General features: G+C 53.2%; 1 protein-coding gene across 4 annotated transcripts; it reads right to left on the bottom strand.

The window, feature by feature from the left end:
- Positions 1 to 7,147: 7,147 nt before the first annotated feature.
- SPC24 (SPC24 component of NDC80 kinetochore complex) lies at positions 7,148 to 12,988 on the bottom strand. Of its 4 annotated transcripts, none has more exons than XM_057489912.1 (5): positions 12,753 to 12,958; positions 9,005 to 9,149; positions 8,803 to 8,907; positions 8,627 to 8,651; positions 7,148 to 7,925 (listed from the first exon to the last, which is right to left on the bottom strand). In XM_057489912.1, exons 1-5 carry the CDS (start codon positions 12,910 to 12,912, stop codon positions 7,827 to 7,829), a joined length of 534 nt encoding a protein of 177 aa, XP_057345895.1. In that variant the 5' UTR covers positions 12,913 to 12,958; the 3' UTR covers positions 7,148 to 7,826. The 4 variants fall into 4 exon arrangements, 3 of the variants coding, with proteins under 3 accessions (XP_057345895.1, XP_057345896.1, XP_036739707.1); XM_036883812.2 differs by lacking the exon at positions 7,148 to 7,925 and adding an exon at positions 8,006 to 8,170 and having other exon boundaries at positions 8,575 to 8,651; positions 12,753 to 12,954; XR_008993028.1 differs by lacking the exons at positions 7,148 to 7,925; positions 12,753 to 12,958 and adding exons at positions 7,968 to 8,170; positions 9,529 to 10,782 and having other exon boundaries at positions 8,575 to 8,651; positions 8,803 to 9,149.
- Between the last annotated feature and the right edge of the window lie 434 nt (positions 12,989 to 13,422).

Genomic DNA, 13,422 nt, shown 5'->3' with positions numbered 1-13,422 from the left:
ACTTCTCCCACCATCATTCAAGGTGATGGAAATAAGGCGTAGAGAGATTAAGCAAGCAGAAGGAAGAAATTGCTGGGGAGAAGTGGAGAATTTGGAAGACAGGCAGAGAAAACCAAACATTTTCCTCTATAGAGATTTAGAAATGAAGGCTTACATCCTTTATTTTACTTTTACAAAGGAAAGACAAAGCAAGGCAACAGTGGAGCAGCATTTTCAAGAAATGTAGAAAAGAATGTATAAAACCAGACTACTATATCCAGTTAAGCTTCCCTTCAAGTCTCAAAGCCATATGAAAACAATGTTAAATTTTGAAGTATGTTGAAAAACACTGATATCTTCTTTCTGAGGAATCCCATAGAGGATAAAGTTCCTCCAACCAAAAGATGACTGTGAAAACTTTAGCAAAAAGGTCAACATTGATCATTTTATGTGTTTGATTGTTGAGATAATACTACCGCAACAGTGGAGTCATGGGTTGAACAATTATATGTAAACATATGCATTCTGACAAAGCAGAAAGACTGCACCTAAAGACTTGGGAGAAAACAGGTAGAAAAAGAAGAAAACAGAATAAGATTATTGATTGGTATGCAAAAGTTGCTAGTCAAAAGCTACCATATAAAATGACCATAAATGATAGTATAATGTTAAGTAAGAAAATTATTTTGGAAGTATGAACAAAAAGGGAACCATTAAGATAAAAACACGAACTTTCCTAAACACTAAAATAATTTTTTTAGGGCATTCAAAGATGAACCAAAGGGTGAATATAACCTCATAATATTTACACCATTAAACAAGTATGTCAGACTTGAGACCAAATAAAATGCTTAGGTCAATAAATGTGAGTGAGCTTAACTTGCCTATAAATAACAGAATCTCAAATTTATTCATACAGTAAACTCAATTTTATATTCTAATCACGAGACTAATTTAAGTCCATCATTGAAAAAGGCTGAAAACAAAATAGGCAGTGGAAATCATGAGGACAGGGCTTGCAGTTTTGATTCCAGAGTAGGGATTGGAGCCACAAAGCTTTAACTGAGATAAAGACGTTAATGTTAAAAGCCACATTCAACAAGGGAAATACAGCTATTCTACATACATATTGCCAAATAGCACAGAAACTACAGAAGATACCATTAACATGCCATTTTCAGTACCACACTAGTGAAACAGACAAAATTTAATAAATTAAATAAGGCTATAAAAGATACCAACAACATAATCAGATCAATCCTATAGATATTCATTGAACAACAGACGCCAGTAGCAGAAAACATTTTATTTTCAAGTTCATATGAAAAGTTAAAAATAATGATTCTGTATAAGTACGTAAAGTAAACATCAGTAGACTTAATGTAGAAATAGAATAAAACAACATGGAAAATTAAATTTAAAAAAAATAGTAAATCACAGTCGGTGCCCTCGGAGCTGACATTTTAGATACGGAAACAGATACAATTACTGCGCTTTGGAAGAATATTCTAGGAGAATGTTAAGCAGGGTAAAGAGACAAAGAAGTGACCGGCAGGGAGGAGCCTTCTCTAGGGAAGGGCAAGGAAGGGTGGGTCAGGGAGGGGGTCCCTAAGGTGGTGGGCGACATTTGAGCTGAGTCCAGAAGAATAAGTACTACCGGTGTGAGGTTCTGGGGGACGAAAGGGGCTGGGTCCCCACTTGGCCCCATGAACACACACGTGACATCTCTGAAGGCTGCTTCCCTTCAAACCTTTGAGGCCCAGGAGTGGTTGGCCTGAGGTTCTCTTAGAACACAAAGGCTACGAATAGGGCTATTAGATTCCCTGCTAAGATATACAAAGTTGAGAGATATCACAACACAAATGCAAATCATCGTGTAAGTTCTGGCTAATCTAGCTTCCAGTTCCATCGAGGCAACACTTGGCTAGAGCCACAGGCATCCATCTACATGCACTGTAGTCCACCTCGGCACCTGCACCCCCATTCTCTTGTGCACCCCAGCTTGACCTGAGTGTGGACCCGTGGGCCTTGAAGAGCCCTGTCCTTGAGTGTGGCAAGTCAGATCCCAGTCGTGGTGTATCGATGGGGGTGTGGTCAGGTCATTGATAGAAAGAACTTAACATGTAACTAAGTATAAAAAATCAGGTTGGGCAAATCATAATGAGATGCCACCTCACACTCCATCAGATGAGGGTCCGTGAGCTGATGAACAGAAAATGTGGTTGATCCAGACAATGAAATACTACGCAACCTTAAACGAGGAACAAAATCGTGACACTTGCTACAAAGTGGATGAACCTTGAGGACATTCTGCTGAGGGAAATACACCCGTCACAGCAGGACAAATCCTGTCTGATCCCACTTGCAGGAGGTCCCCGGAGGAGTCAGATACATAGGGACAGGAAGCAGGTGGTGGGGGGCCAGGGGCTGGGGACGAGGCTGCGGAGCTAGTGTTTCATGGGGACAGATACCAGTTTGGGAAGATGGAAAGTTCTGGAGATGGACGGTGGGGATGGCTGCACGACAACATTAATGTATTTAACACTACTGAAGTGCACATTTAAAAATGGTTCAGAAGGTAAATTTTATATGTCTATTGGCAACAATTAAAAATAATACCAAGTAAGCTAATAACTCTTTTTGAAAGAGCAAATAGGGGATGAGTCCAGCAGAAATTAGCAACAGCAGAGGGAAGGGGTGGCAGTCTTGGACCCCGGAAGCCAGTGGGAGCCTGGCAGGGGACACTGTCCCGGTACAGGAAGGGAGAAAGACCCCTCCCGTCAGCATCCCCTCCGGCTGAACGCAGCAGGACCTGGGAAATCGGGTTCCCTGTCTTACAGGGCGAAGCAAGAGACAGCAGGACAGGCCAGAGCGGGTGACCGGGGTGATGGGGCAGTGGGCTGGGAAGGAGCACAGAGGGGACCGTGCTGCCTGGGTCGAGGTGGGTGACCCTGGGCTCATCAGAGCCTCAGATTCCCCAGCCAAAAAAGGGGCCGATGCCAATGCCCAGCCCCCTGGCTCTGGAGGGCCGGCGCTCTGCGCAGGCCTGGGGCAATCGCCAGCTGTTCAGGGACTATCTTTTGTGTGTCCACAGGGTGGCACTTCCTACCTTCCTTCCGCCTTTTGTCTTGGGAAGGTTCCAAAATGCCTCCGGGAGCCAAACAGACCAGACCACACAGGAAGCGCGGGGCCTGCACACGGCGGTCGCTCGATAATTGGTTGATTGACTGGTTCCCTGCCCAGCCGCGTGGCAAACGGGACAAATGAGCGTGAACGGCGGGGCCTGGGGGGGACTCGTGGCCGCGGGGAGTGGGAAACAAGCTGGGGGGTGTCCCGGGCAAAGGGAGCTCACGGGAGAGGCCAGAGGGGATGGCAGTTTCCGGTCTGCCTTGGGCCGTTTTCTGTTAAGAGTAGTCGCTAAAATCCTTCATCCGCTGTCCCCGCATGGGAATGAGAGCTTTTGGACAAATGAGAACAAAGGCTTCTCGAGATCACTGTCACCTCCTTGCAGTGGTTCCAAGAGGAGGGGACAGCGGGTAGCACCCACTTCTCAGATGGGAAAGGGAACGCGGGGTCACTGGGCTCTACGGACACAGCTCCTGGTGGAACCCAGACACCCTTCTCCACCCCGGGGCCTGGGGGCAGAGCTGGGGCCTGGGAGGCTCACCAAGGTGGTGGAACCCTCTGTTGCTGTGGGTCTCTGGACTGCGTGGGGTCCCCTAGTGGAAGGTCCCGGGTAAGCCTCGAACCCCAGGTCTGTCCCACAGGGCTTGGGGCCGGAGGCAGCTTGGGGCTGCCACCCACTAGGACGGGTAGGCGATGGGAGAAAGCTGCTCCCCTAGGCCTGGTGCCCCGGCTCTTGTCCTCTGCTGCCCCCCACCCCAGCCCAGCATCCCAAACCACAGCTGCCTGCGGTGGTGAGTCAGGCTGGAGCCTGCAGGGCTCCGTCCAGGTCCGAGGCGGGGTGCTGCCCCCACCCTGTGGCTTCCAGGCCGGCCCCTCCCCCCCGCCAGGAAGTGAATTCCGTCCCTGATGAAGGGATGAGAGAGCAGCCGGGGGTCTGAGTGTGAGCAGCCTACCCATTGAACAGGGCAGCGGGGGGCGGGGGGCGGGGATGGAGGCGTGGAGGCCCCAGAACTCCTGGGTCCAGTCCAGCCTCCCCTCCAGGCAGCTCAGGTTTCAGCTCCACTTCCTGCCCTCCATGGAGGGGCTCCCTCCTTCCCCAGCCCAGCTGCTCTGCTCAGGGATTCAGCTCCCATGCTGTGCCTGGGAGGACGGGGCCAGCTGGTGGGTCATTGCAAGTCCAGCTCCTTAGATTTGCCAGGCCTGCGCTGTGACCTGTGTCACAGGAGCTTGGCCTCAGGCTCCTTCTTCCTGAGCCCCAACTCTGAGGCCCTGCCTGGAATCAGAAAATCCTCAGTCTCACTGTGGACTGCAGGCCTGGCGTGATCCTGCCTCCAGCCCCACAATTTCCTCCACACGGGCCTCTGAATACTGTGCTCTTCCCTCTGCCTGGAGCACCACCTCCATACTTCTGTCCCCTGGGGGCTCAGGGCTGGGCTTTAATGACACCTCCTCTTTGGGGCCTCCTCTAGAGCCCCCCAATCTTGCTGCAGTGACAGTATTTATCACTAACTGAAAGCTGGGGGTTAAGAGGACAAGTCCAAACCCTGGCCCTGCTGCCCATCAGCTGTGAAACCTTTTAAATTCTCTGATCTCATATGACTCAGTCTCCTTACTGACCCCAGTTCATGTTGGGCTCCACTGGAGCGTCGCTCCCTAAGGGGGCTTGGCGGGTCCCAGATGCCCATTCCACATTTCTGCATTGATCAGGGAGGCTGTCAGGAGGTCCTGAGGCCTCCCTGAGGGTCCCTGGGCACCGATGCCCCAAGACCAGCCCTTGGGGACCCTGCCCACCCAGCATGGTGGGGTTGGTGGGGGGGATCTGATCCCAGCTCCATGCAACAACACTGGGTTTAAATCCAGCCTCAGACACTTGCTCTCCACGACATACTCCCCCCTCCCAGTTGATCTCTGGGGACAACTTTGGCCTCCAACTACACCAGGATGCCTGACCCTGGTGGAGTCCCACAGGACAGACTCACCCCCTGGCACAAAGGCCTGGGGACTTCCACGGGAAGATGCCATGCTGGATTCTCAGGGAAAGCCTGCCTCGGGTCTCACCCTCCCACCGCTGTGGGTCCAGTGTGAGGGGCTCGGCCTCTTGCCTCAGTATACCCTTGGCTATTTGCTCAGTCACCAGTTCTAAGCCACGTCAGCCAGGTGCGTGGCTCTCCAACCCACAGCCACCATCACCAGTGACTAGGCATCCGGAACTTCACTTTTAGGGCATGACCAAGCGCAGGTGGGGGTCTAAGCCTCGTGGGGCCTCTTTCTACCTGGGGGACCTTTTCCCATCTGAAAAGCCCTCTTCCACAGGCCTCGGACCCCACTGCCAGGGTTCAGACTCCAGGGGCATCTCTGTCCTGAGACATGGGGAAAGTGACTGGACTGTGCCTCAGTTTCCCCATCTGTAAAATGGAAAATCCTGAGGGGGTTCAGGAGGAGGAATGGGGGTAACGGTGCTAGCTCGCAAGGCCGGAGAGCCAGCTCCCCCCACCCTGGTCATGGGATAGGAACCTTGCCTGTACCCCAACAGGGCAGGCCAAATGCTCAGCAGGCCTGTAGCCTTCTCCAAAATTCTGGAGAGAGCTGGTTACGGGGCCCAGAATTCTGGGGCGAGCTGGTGGCAGCCGCTGCCTCCGCCGGCAGCTCTCAGAGGGAGAACCGCCAGGGGTGGGGGTGGGGTGCAGGCTGGAGGCTGCGGGCTGAGGCTGACCTGCTGGCCGTCCCAGGCGTCCAGCCAGCGCTGGGCAGTGAGTCAGGGCCCAGGCATGCGGAGGGCCGGGGCCTCTCCTGGCCCCTGTGAGCTCAGGCGCCTCCCCGAGCCCGCCCGCCGGGGCCCCGCTGTGCTACGTTCCTCACCCACTGTCTCACTCCTTTGGCGGGTCCCTGGGGCTGCGTGGGGAGACAGGCAGGGTGGCGGTTGTGTGGGGAACAGACTTGGCCCCTGAAGCCTGGGTTCATGCAAACTCCCTGAGACCTTCCTCCTGGGGAACCCAAGCTCCAGGCAGGCCAACCCCTCCTTGGCCCCCTCCCAGAACAGAGCAAGGGGGTTACTTGGGGGAAGAACAGGCCCATGGAGGGCTTGGGGCCTGAGCCAGGGCCACAGATAGCCCCCCGCACCTGCGTTCTCTCCGGGTGTGCTGGTCCCGCAGGTGTTTGATTAGAGGGAACCAGGTAGGCCCAGGGCCCCCAGTGGGGCTGGATTGGCTCTCACGTGCCCGTGGGGCGCACCTTCCCAGCGCAGGTGGAAGGTGGCTGCTTACAGGGCCACCAAGGACAGTGGCCATCCAGCTGACACGTGTGGACACCTGGCTTGTTCTTGGCTGAGGCTGCAAGGCGGGTGGCTGGCCATGCGTGCGGCCCTCACCCCAGGGCGCTCATGCCTGGGGGGAGTGTCCCTGGCGTCTGGAGGGTGGGGGGCTGAGGTGGGAAATCCCTGCTCTAGTCATCCCATAAAAGGCTATACTAACCTTGAAAATGAGAACAGCCCAAGGGGCTTATGTGAATGCATACTTGAACATGGAAAGTCTCAGCATAACACCAGGGCCTCACGTCCTTCTGGGAAACTCTGTGAGTCGACCGGACTGGGGCTTCTTGCATTTTAGGGATGGGCTAAAGACCACCCCTTATTTGGACCCATCTCCCTGGAGGCTGACAGGCAGACTTCCTTGTGTCCAAGTGTCACCTGAACAGACCAAAACCTGCCCATTTGATATGCTCAGGTGCTGCTAGAATGCCCTCTGATTAAAAAAACACTAATTGCACTTATTGTAAATAATCTAGTTTTTTGGATTTCATGCACACAGGTGTATGAAACCTAACATCCAGAGGTTCTTATAACAAATCTACTGGCTTCAGGCAAGGCTGCATCCAGGAGGTAACTGGTGTCAAGGAGACTCTACTTTCCCCTCTCTGCTCCCAGGCTGGCCATTCTGAGTAGTAACCCAAACACTGAGGATGGGGAACAGATGAACGCATCAATTGGTCTGAGTTGCATGCACCAGTTAGGCTTTACTTTGGTTCTAATAGAAAAACCAAAACAATGACACACACAAGACAGTTGAGGGTTTAAAGAGGTCCAGCCTGATGCCCGGCTCCACTGTCACCAGGGAACCAGGCTTCTGTATCCCTAAAGGACTGTTCCCGGCCCTCACATGAGGCAACATAGCTGCCAAGACTCCAGCCATCAACCCCAAATTCCAGAAAATAGAGAGCAAGGGAAAGAAAGAGTATATTACCATGCCTTTTAAGGATCTTTCTGGAAATGTCATACGACACTTTCACTTACATTTCATTGGTCTGAACTTAGCTGTTAAGGGATGGGAAATGTGTTCGGACTGGGTGGCTAAAACGGTACCCTTACTAAGGAAGGAGAGGAGAACCAGGTCAGGGAGGCAGTCAGTGGTCTCTGACACACAACTGACCCTGGAGCCAGGATGGGCCACTCCCCGGATCTCTTCATGACTGACTTCTCGTCCTTCCAAGCTCTAGCCAAGTCTCCCCCAGCCGCGGCCCTGAAGCACTCAGGACCCGCTCCGGCTCGGGGGAGGCATCTCCCGCGCTTGCCTCCTCCACTTGTCTCCTTTCTCTCTGTCTTGGGTACCTAGCCCAGTTCAGGACACCCAGTGGCACTCACAGATGCACCCTGGATGAACAAAATAAGGGCTGAATTTTAATCACAAATGATAAAGACCTAGAACTTGCCATCCTAGGCTATGGTGTCATTTGCATGGTGCTGTCACAAATGTGAAGGCGCAGGCTGGGCACAGTGAAGTCAGCTCTCTATGGTTATCAGGCCGAGGCCGGTCCAACACATGAGGCTGAAATCAGGGGGGAAAAGAAATACAGTAAAAAAAAATATTCATTTATGTACAAACATTTAATTTTAAGCTGACCTCACTGCTGAGGCACCGACCACCCATGGCCGATTCCCGCTGAGCGCAAGACGCGGTCCCTGGCTACCACTCCACGTCCACCAAGCTCCAGAGATAGTCGCTGATGAATTTTTTGGAGAGCTGGCTGCCGTCCAGGTGGATGGGCTGGGCGACACGGGGGCCGTGATGGACTGAGGGCGCCGATGTAAGGAAACCTGGCTCACACGCCCGCCCCAGGGTCCCACGGGGAAGGGACGCTGCCTTTGAAAAGTTTATTTTGAGATATTTAGAGAGTGGAACCGATTTTTGTGAACGAAAAGTTAAATGCTGGTAAGACACTATCATTTTCCAAGAAGTGGGCTGCTTCCACCTTTTGGCTATTGCAGGGCTGTATCGTGTGGTACTGCGCTTTCACAGCCGTACTGCTATGACCGTGGGTGTGTAAACATCTGTGCAAGACCGTGCTTTCCACTCTTTGGTGTTTATATCCAGAAGTGGAATTGCTGGATCACATGGTGATTCTGCAGTTCATTTTTGGGGGGACCCGCCCTGCTGTGTTCCCTGGCGGCTGTACCACCTTCTCCACAAAGGATACTGCCCCTGATCACACCTGGCTCACACTCATAATCCCACTCAATTTTACTAACTCGGTGATAAAGCTGAGCCACATACCTGTATGACAAGACAAAAGAAATTAAATAAAATTATCAACAGAGAGCCGCAGGGTTGAGAGCACGCACATGTGCACGCGCGCGCGCACACACACACACACGCGCAAGCAAGCAAGCAAGCGCGCATGAGAACACATGTTTGTGGGACCTACACAGCTGAAGGGATGGTGACTGTTGTGTCCTCATCCACTTCCCTCTCCCGTGTTTCCAGATCGGCCTCGACCTCCTTGCACGCCTCCAGCTCCCTGGTGAGCTGAGTGAGGGGGTTAAGGAGCCTTGCTGTGGAGGGAGGGCTGCCCGCAGGCTGACGCCGGCCGAGGGGGGCCCAGCCGTGCCGCACGCAGCAAAGGATATAGGAGGCTGGCCTTCAGACGGCTGTCCTCCTCGCCGGCCTTCTGCAGCTGGGCTTCTAGCTGCTGCAGCTCGGTGCCCCCAAGGCACGCCTGCTCCTTCGCATCAAGAAGGCGCTGGGCCACTTCTTCCTCTGCAGCGAGGACCTCTGCAGGGTGGGAGGGGGCTGGGCCTCCTGTGCACAGGCTCCCAGGGCCTGTCCTTGCCCTGAAGAGCCCCAGGAGAGGAGGGAGGCTCACCTGCGGCCGCCTCAACCACCCCCACCGACAATGAGCGCCCTTGCTTCCGGCCGTTGCTCCCAGGCCTGCTCATTCTATTACCGAATACCCACCTGACAGAACCACCCAGACCTCGCAAAGTGCTACCATTAGTAAAACACATTGGAATCCACAAAAAAAAAAAAAAAAAAAAAAAAAGATCCAGTCCTGTGCACATCTAATCTTAATTTATAAGGTCTTTATAAATTTATAGTTTATAAAGTCTATTGTGGCTGACCTTGTTGCCCAGGCAGGAAGGCTGGGACTCACTGTTGGCATCAATCAGCCACCTGGTCCTGTCCGCCCCCCACCTCGCTGAGCTCCGGGCCCTCTCCCAGCCCCTCCGGACAGACAGCCTCCCCGCCCAGCCCTGCTTTGGTCTCTCCCATGTGGCCAGTCGGCCAATCCCTTCTGTTCTCTACTTCCAAAGTGGCTGCGTTAGAGGCCAAATGTGAAGTCACCCTCCTGTTCAAAGACCTCCCGTGGCTGCCCAGTGTTTCAAGAAGGTCTAGGTCCCTTTGGGATTCTTCACCGTCCTTGCCAGCCTCCTTTCTCCCTGTTTTTCACCCCATTATGTACTTTCGTCTCAGCTCTGGCCACAGAGATGCCTGATCGTGCGCCTTTCACAGACCTGGGCCCGCTCTTGCCCATCCTCTGTGGGGTGCCCCTGGGTTCCTGCCCACCAGGTACACCCAGATCCGTGCTTCAACCCGTCCTGGGAAAGATGCACAACCAGGAAGGTGCAGCCCCACGACGGCCCCATAACACTGAAGGATTTCTTCCTCGTCTTTGTTCTTTGAATCATGGATTCATCTTACATTCACTATGTATCGCCAGCGCCCACTAGGATAAACACACACTGAACAAACATCCAGAAAGCTCTAAAACACCTTAAGAAGTTTGCTGTGTTCCTTCCCACAGTTTGAGAAACCTGCCAACACCGAGGAGGCACAGATGGAAATGCTTCCCAAAGGGCCGGGAGTTTCAGTGTTTACAAACTTACATTAAGTTAATTTTTAATCAAAGTATTACATGTATATGGTTGTGAAAATTTAAACATACACACAGCTCCCCGCCCCAGGCCTTTCTGCCCCTGAGGCAGCCACTCTCAACTCCTCACTGTTTTCTCTGGCACGGACCTTCCTATTTCTAAATAATCTGCTTATGCTGCTCTTTCTTGATTTGTCTGTTTCAGATGGTGCCTGCCGATTTCCTGTTAGAATAGCCGAGGGTCTGGCTCTCTCTACAGCCTTTCTGCCCCTTCTCCATGCACCCTCCTGAGGGACAACTGAGCCTCCTCGGGTTCTTCCCTTGGGGGTGCTGCCTTCCACCTATGTTCTAATACCTGGATGTGTGCTGACTGCCTCGGGATAACCTGGGATCCCATCCAGCGAGAACTCACAACCCTGGAGGGAGCTGGCTTAGCTCCACCCAACCTTTGAGAGGTGAACACAAGCCCAGAGAAGTTCACTGACTTGTCCAGAGGAGCTTTGCTCCAAAGCAAGGATCTGAACTGGATCCCTTTGACTCAAAGCCCAGTTCCCTGCTACACTGCCTCCCGTGTCCCCAGCTCCAAATCCGTCCGCTCTGCTAAAACCCAGGCTGGCTGGGTGATGCTGACCTTCTCTCTAAATCATTACTGGAGCAGGGAGGAGGGGGACAGAGGAGGACTCTGCTGTGTATAGAACAACCTCCACATCCCTCCTGGGGTCCACACACCTGGTAGGGCCTGGCTGCCGCTGGCCTCCCCTCCTACCACTTTCGCCCGGGACTCTGAGCTCAGTCTCAGCTTGCCACCTTTGCATCTGCAGTCCCCTCTGCGAGGAGCACCTTCCTCTGAGCCACGCCTTGCCTAGCAACAAGGTCATTCAAAGTCACAACCCGGAGGGCGCCTCTGCACAAAATGTAACTGAAGAGAGGCATTGAATATCTCTGGCACTGAAACTGCTGTGGAAAACTTGATGACAGTTCTTCCAAAAATTAAGTATCGAATTACCATCTGACCCACCAAGGCCAATTCTGGGAAAATACAAAAAAGAATGGGAAGCAGGGACTCGAAAATATATTCCCAACAGCCAAGGGGTGGAAGTCACCCCAGTGGCTGAAGACAGAAGAATGGATAAACAGAATGTGGTGTATTCATACAATGGAATATTATTCAGCCTTAGAAGGGAAGGAAATTCTGACCCCGGCTACAACATAAGCCATGAAGACACGCTCAGTGAAATAAGCCAGACACAGGACAAATGCTCTCTGATTGCACTTACACGGAGTCCCTAAAGAAGTCAGATTCATAGAGACAGAAAGAAGGGAGGAGGAAGAGGACTGAGTGTTTCGTGAAGACAACGTTTCAGTTTGGGATGACAAAAACGTTCTGGACATGCACGGTGGGGATGGCTGGAATGTACTTAATGCCACCGAACTGCGTGCTTACAAATGGTTCAAACGGTGAGTCTTACATTGTATCAATTCTACCACACACACACAAACATGTAGCCTTATAAACAAAGAAACCCTGGCACCGAGAATACCCGTGGTAAGGGGTGGGGTACGGGGGTGCTATCAGCAACCCCATTTCACAGATGAAGAAACTGAGTCCAGAGGGAAGCCAGCAGACTCAACCACAGGAGTCATGAGCTACCAGCTGAAATCCAGGTGGGAGGCTCTGGGCAAACCCCACCCCTACCCCCTCCACCCCCAGGGGCAGAGGCTGGGTCTAGCCCTCTCTGCGGTGTGTTGAGATATTTATTAGCATAGCTTTCCTTAATACTTGATGGGGTCTTGGATTTGACAAAAACAATACTATCTGCCCAGGGTTCTCTCCCCATAAAGCAGGAGGAACTTTGCCCACTCGGTGTATTTAATGACTCCTCACCATTGCCCTGACTCCCTTCCTCACCTCCTTCAGATTTCTGCTAATACATCATCTTCTCACAAGGTCTCTGCTGGTCCCGCCCCCAAAATATCACCACTTCTCCCTAAACGACCTACGTTTTTTCCTCCTTAGCCCCTCACCTCCTGACATACCCATTTTTCTTGTTTATCCTCTGACCTTCCCCAACTAGCCTATCAGCCCCTGCCAAGGGATTTTGGGTTTTGTTCACTGCCCGCATCCCAGGGCTGGCACTACCCCTGGCGCTCAGCAGGTGTGCAGTGAAACACCTGAACAACCTCAAAAACTAGGGGAGCTGGGATTCCAAGCCAGCGCTTTGATTTCTGAGTCCCAATTCAAACCCTGAGTCCCCCAGCTCCGGATCACGGAGCCCTTAGAATTGAGCCAGGCCCTGCGAGCTCCTATATTTACCACTAAACCCCACTATTCAGGTGGCTGCGGTCCTGAAGCCCGTTTCACGGGTGGGGAAACAGGTTCAGACGGGGCAGCGCCCACCCGCTGGTCTCATGGGGAAAAAGCGCAGGGGACGGGAGCGCCCAAGGAGGAGGGGTTTCGAGGCCGGTCTGGCCGCCCCCTTCCGCCCCATGGTCCCGGTCCTCACCTCGCAGCTGCTGCTCGGCGCCGTCCTGCGTCTCCAGCAGCCTCTCCACTATCTGCTCGTGGCGACCCAGTAGCCGCCGTTGCTGCGCCTCGGCGCGGTTGGCGCCCAGCAGGCTCACCAGCCCCTGGCTCACCTCCTCCATATCGCGGAAGGCCGCCATGACTATGCCGGAACCGCTCCCGCGCAGATTTAACTGCCCGCAGGGCCAGCCCCGCTTCCCAAAGAACCCCCTTTCCATTGGCTTGATCCTCCGTCAGTCATCAGCGATATGGGCGGCCTTTTCAGGTCTGCCCCAGTGAGCCTGCGCCGGCTCCTCCGTCTGTCATCGGCGGTGACCAGTCAGCGCAGGGGGCGGGGGGAATGCCTCGGAGAGTCTTGCCTACGTGCGCCCGCGCAGTCTGGAAGGCGGCTGCAAGAGCCTAAAGGTTATTTCTCTTAGGTTAAGCGCCTGCTGCATGCAGGGCGGGGTTTTATGGCGAAACAGTGAACGGTTTCTCGTGAGCTGACGTTCCATAGTGTCTGTGTGTGTGCGCTATACCCCCAATAAGCGTAATAAGTAACTTCCGTAAGAGGCTGCATAGCAAAATGGTCTGCAGCTAGATTTATTGGGTTCAAATCCCAGTTTTGCCACCTTACAAGCTGTGTTACCCTGGGCAAACTACTTCACCCC

Source organism: Manis pentadactyla, chromosome 12 (assembly GCF_030020395.1).
Source record: "Manis pentadactyla isolate mManPen7 chromosome 12, mManPen7.hap1, whole genome shotgun sequence".
Classification (NCBI taxonomy): Eukaryota; Metazoa; Chordata; class Mammalia; order Pholidota; family Manidae; genus Manis; species Manis pentadactyla.
The sequence above is the reverse complement of the archived record's forward strand: the minus strand, read 5'-3'. Positions and strand labels throughout refer to the sequence as shown.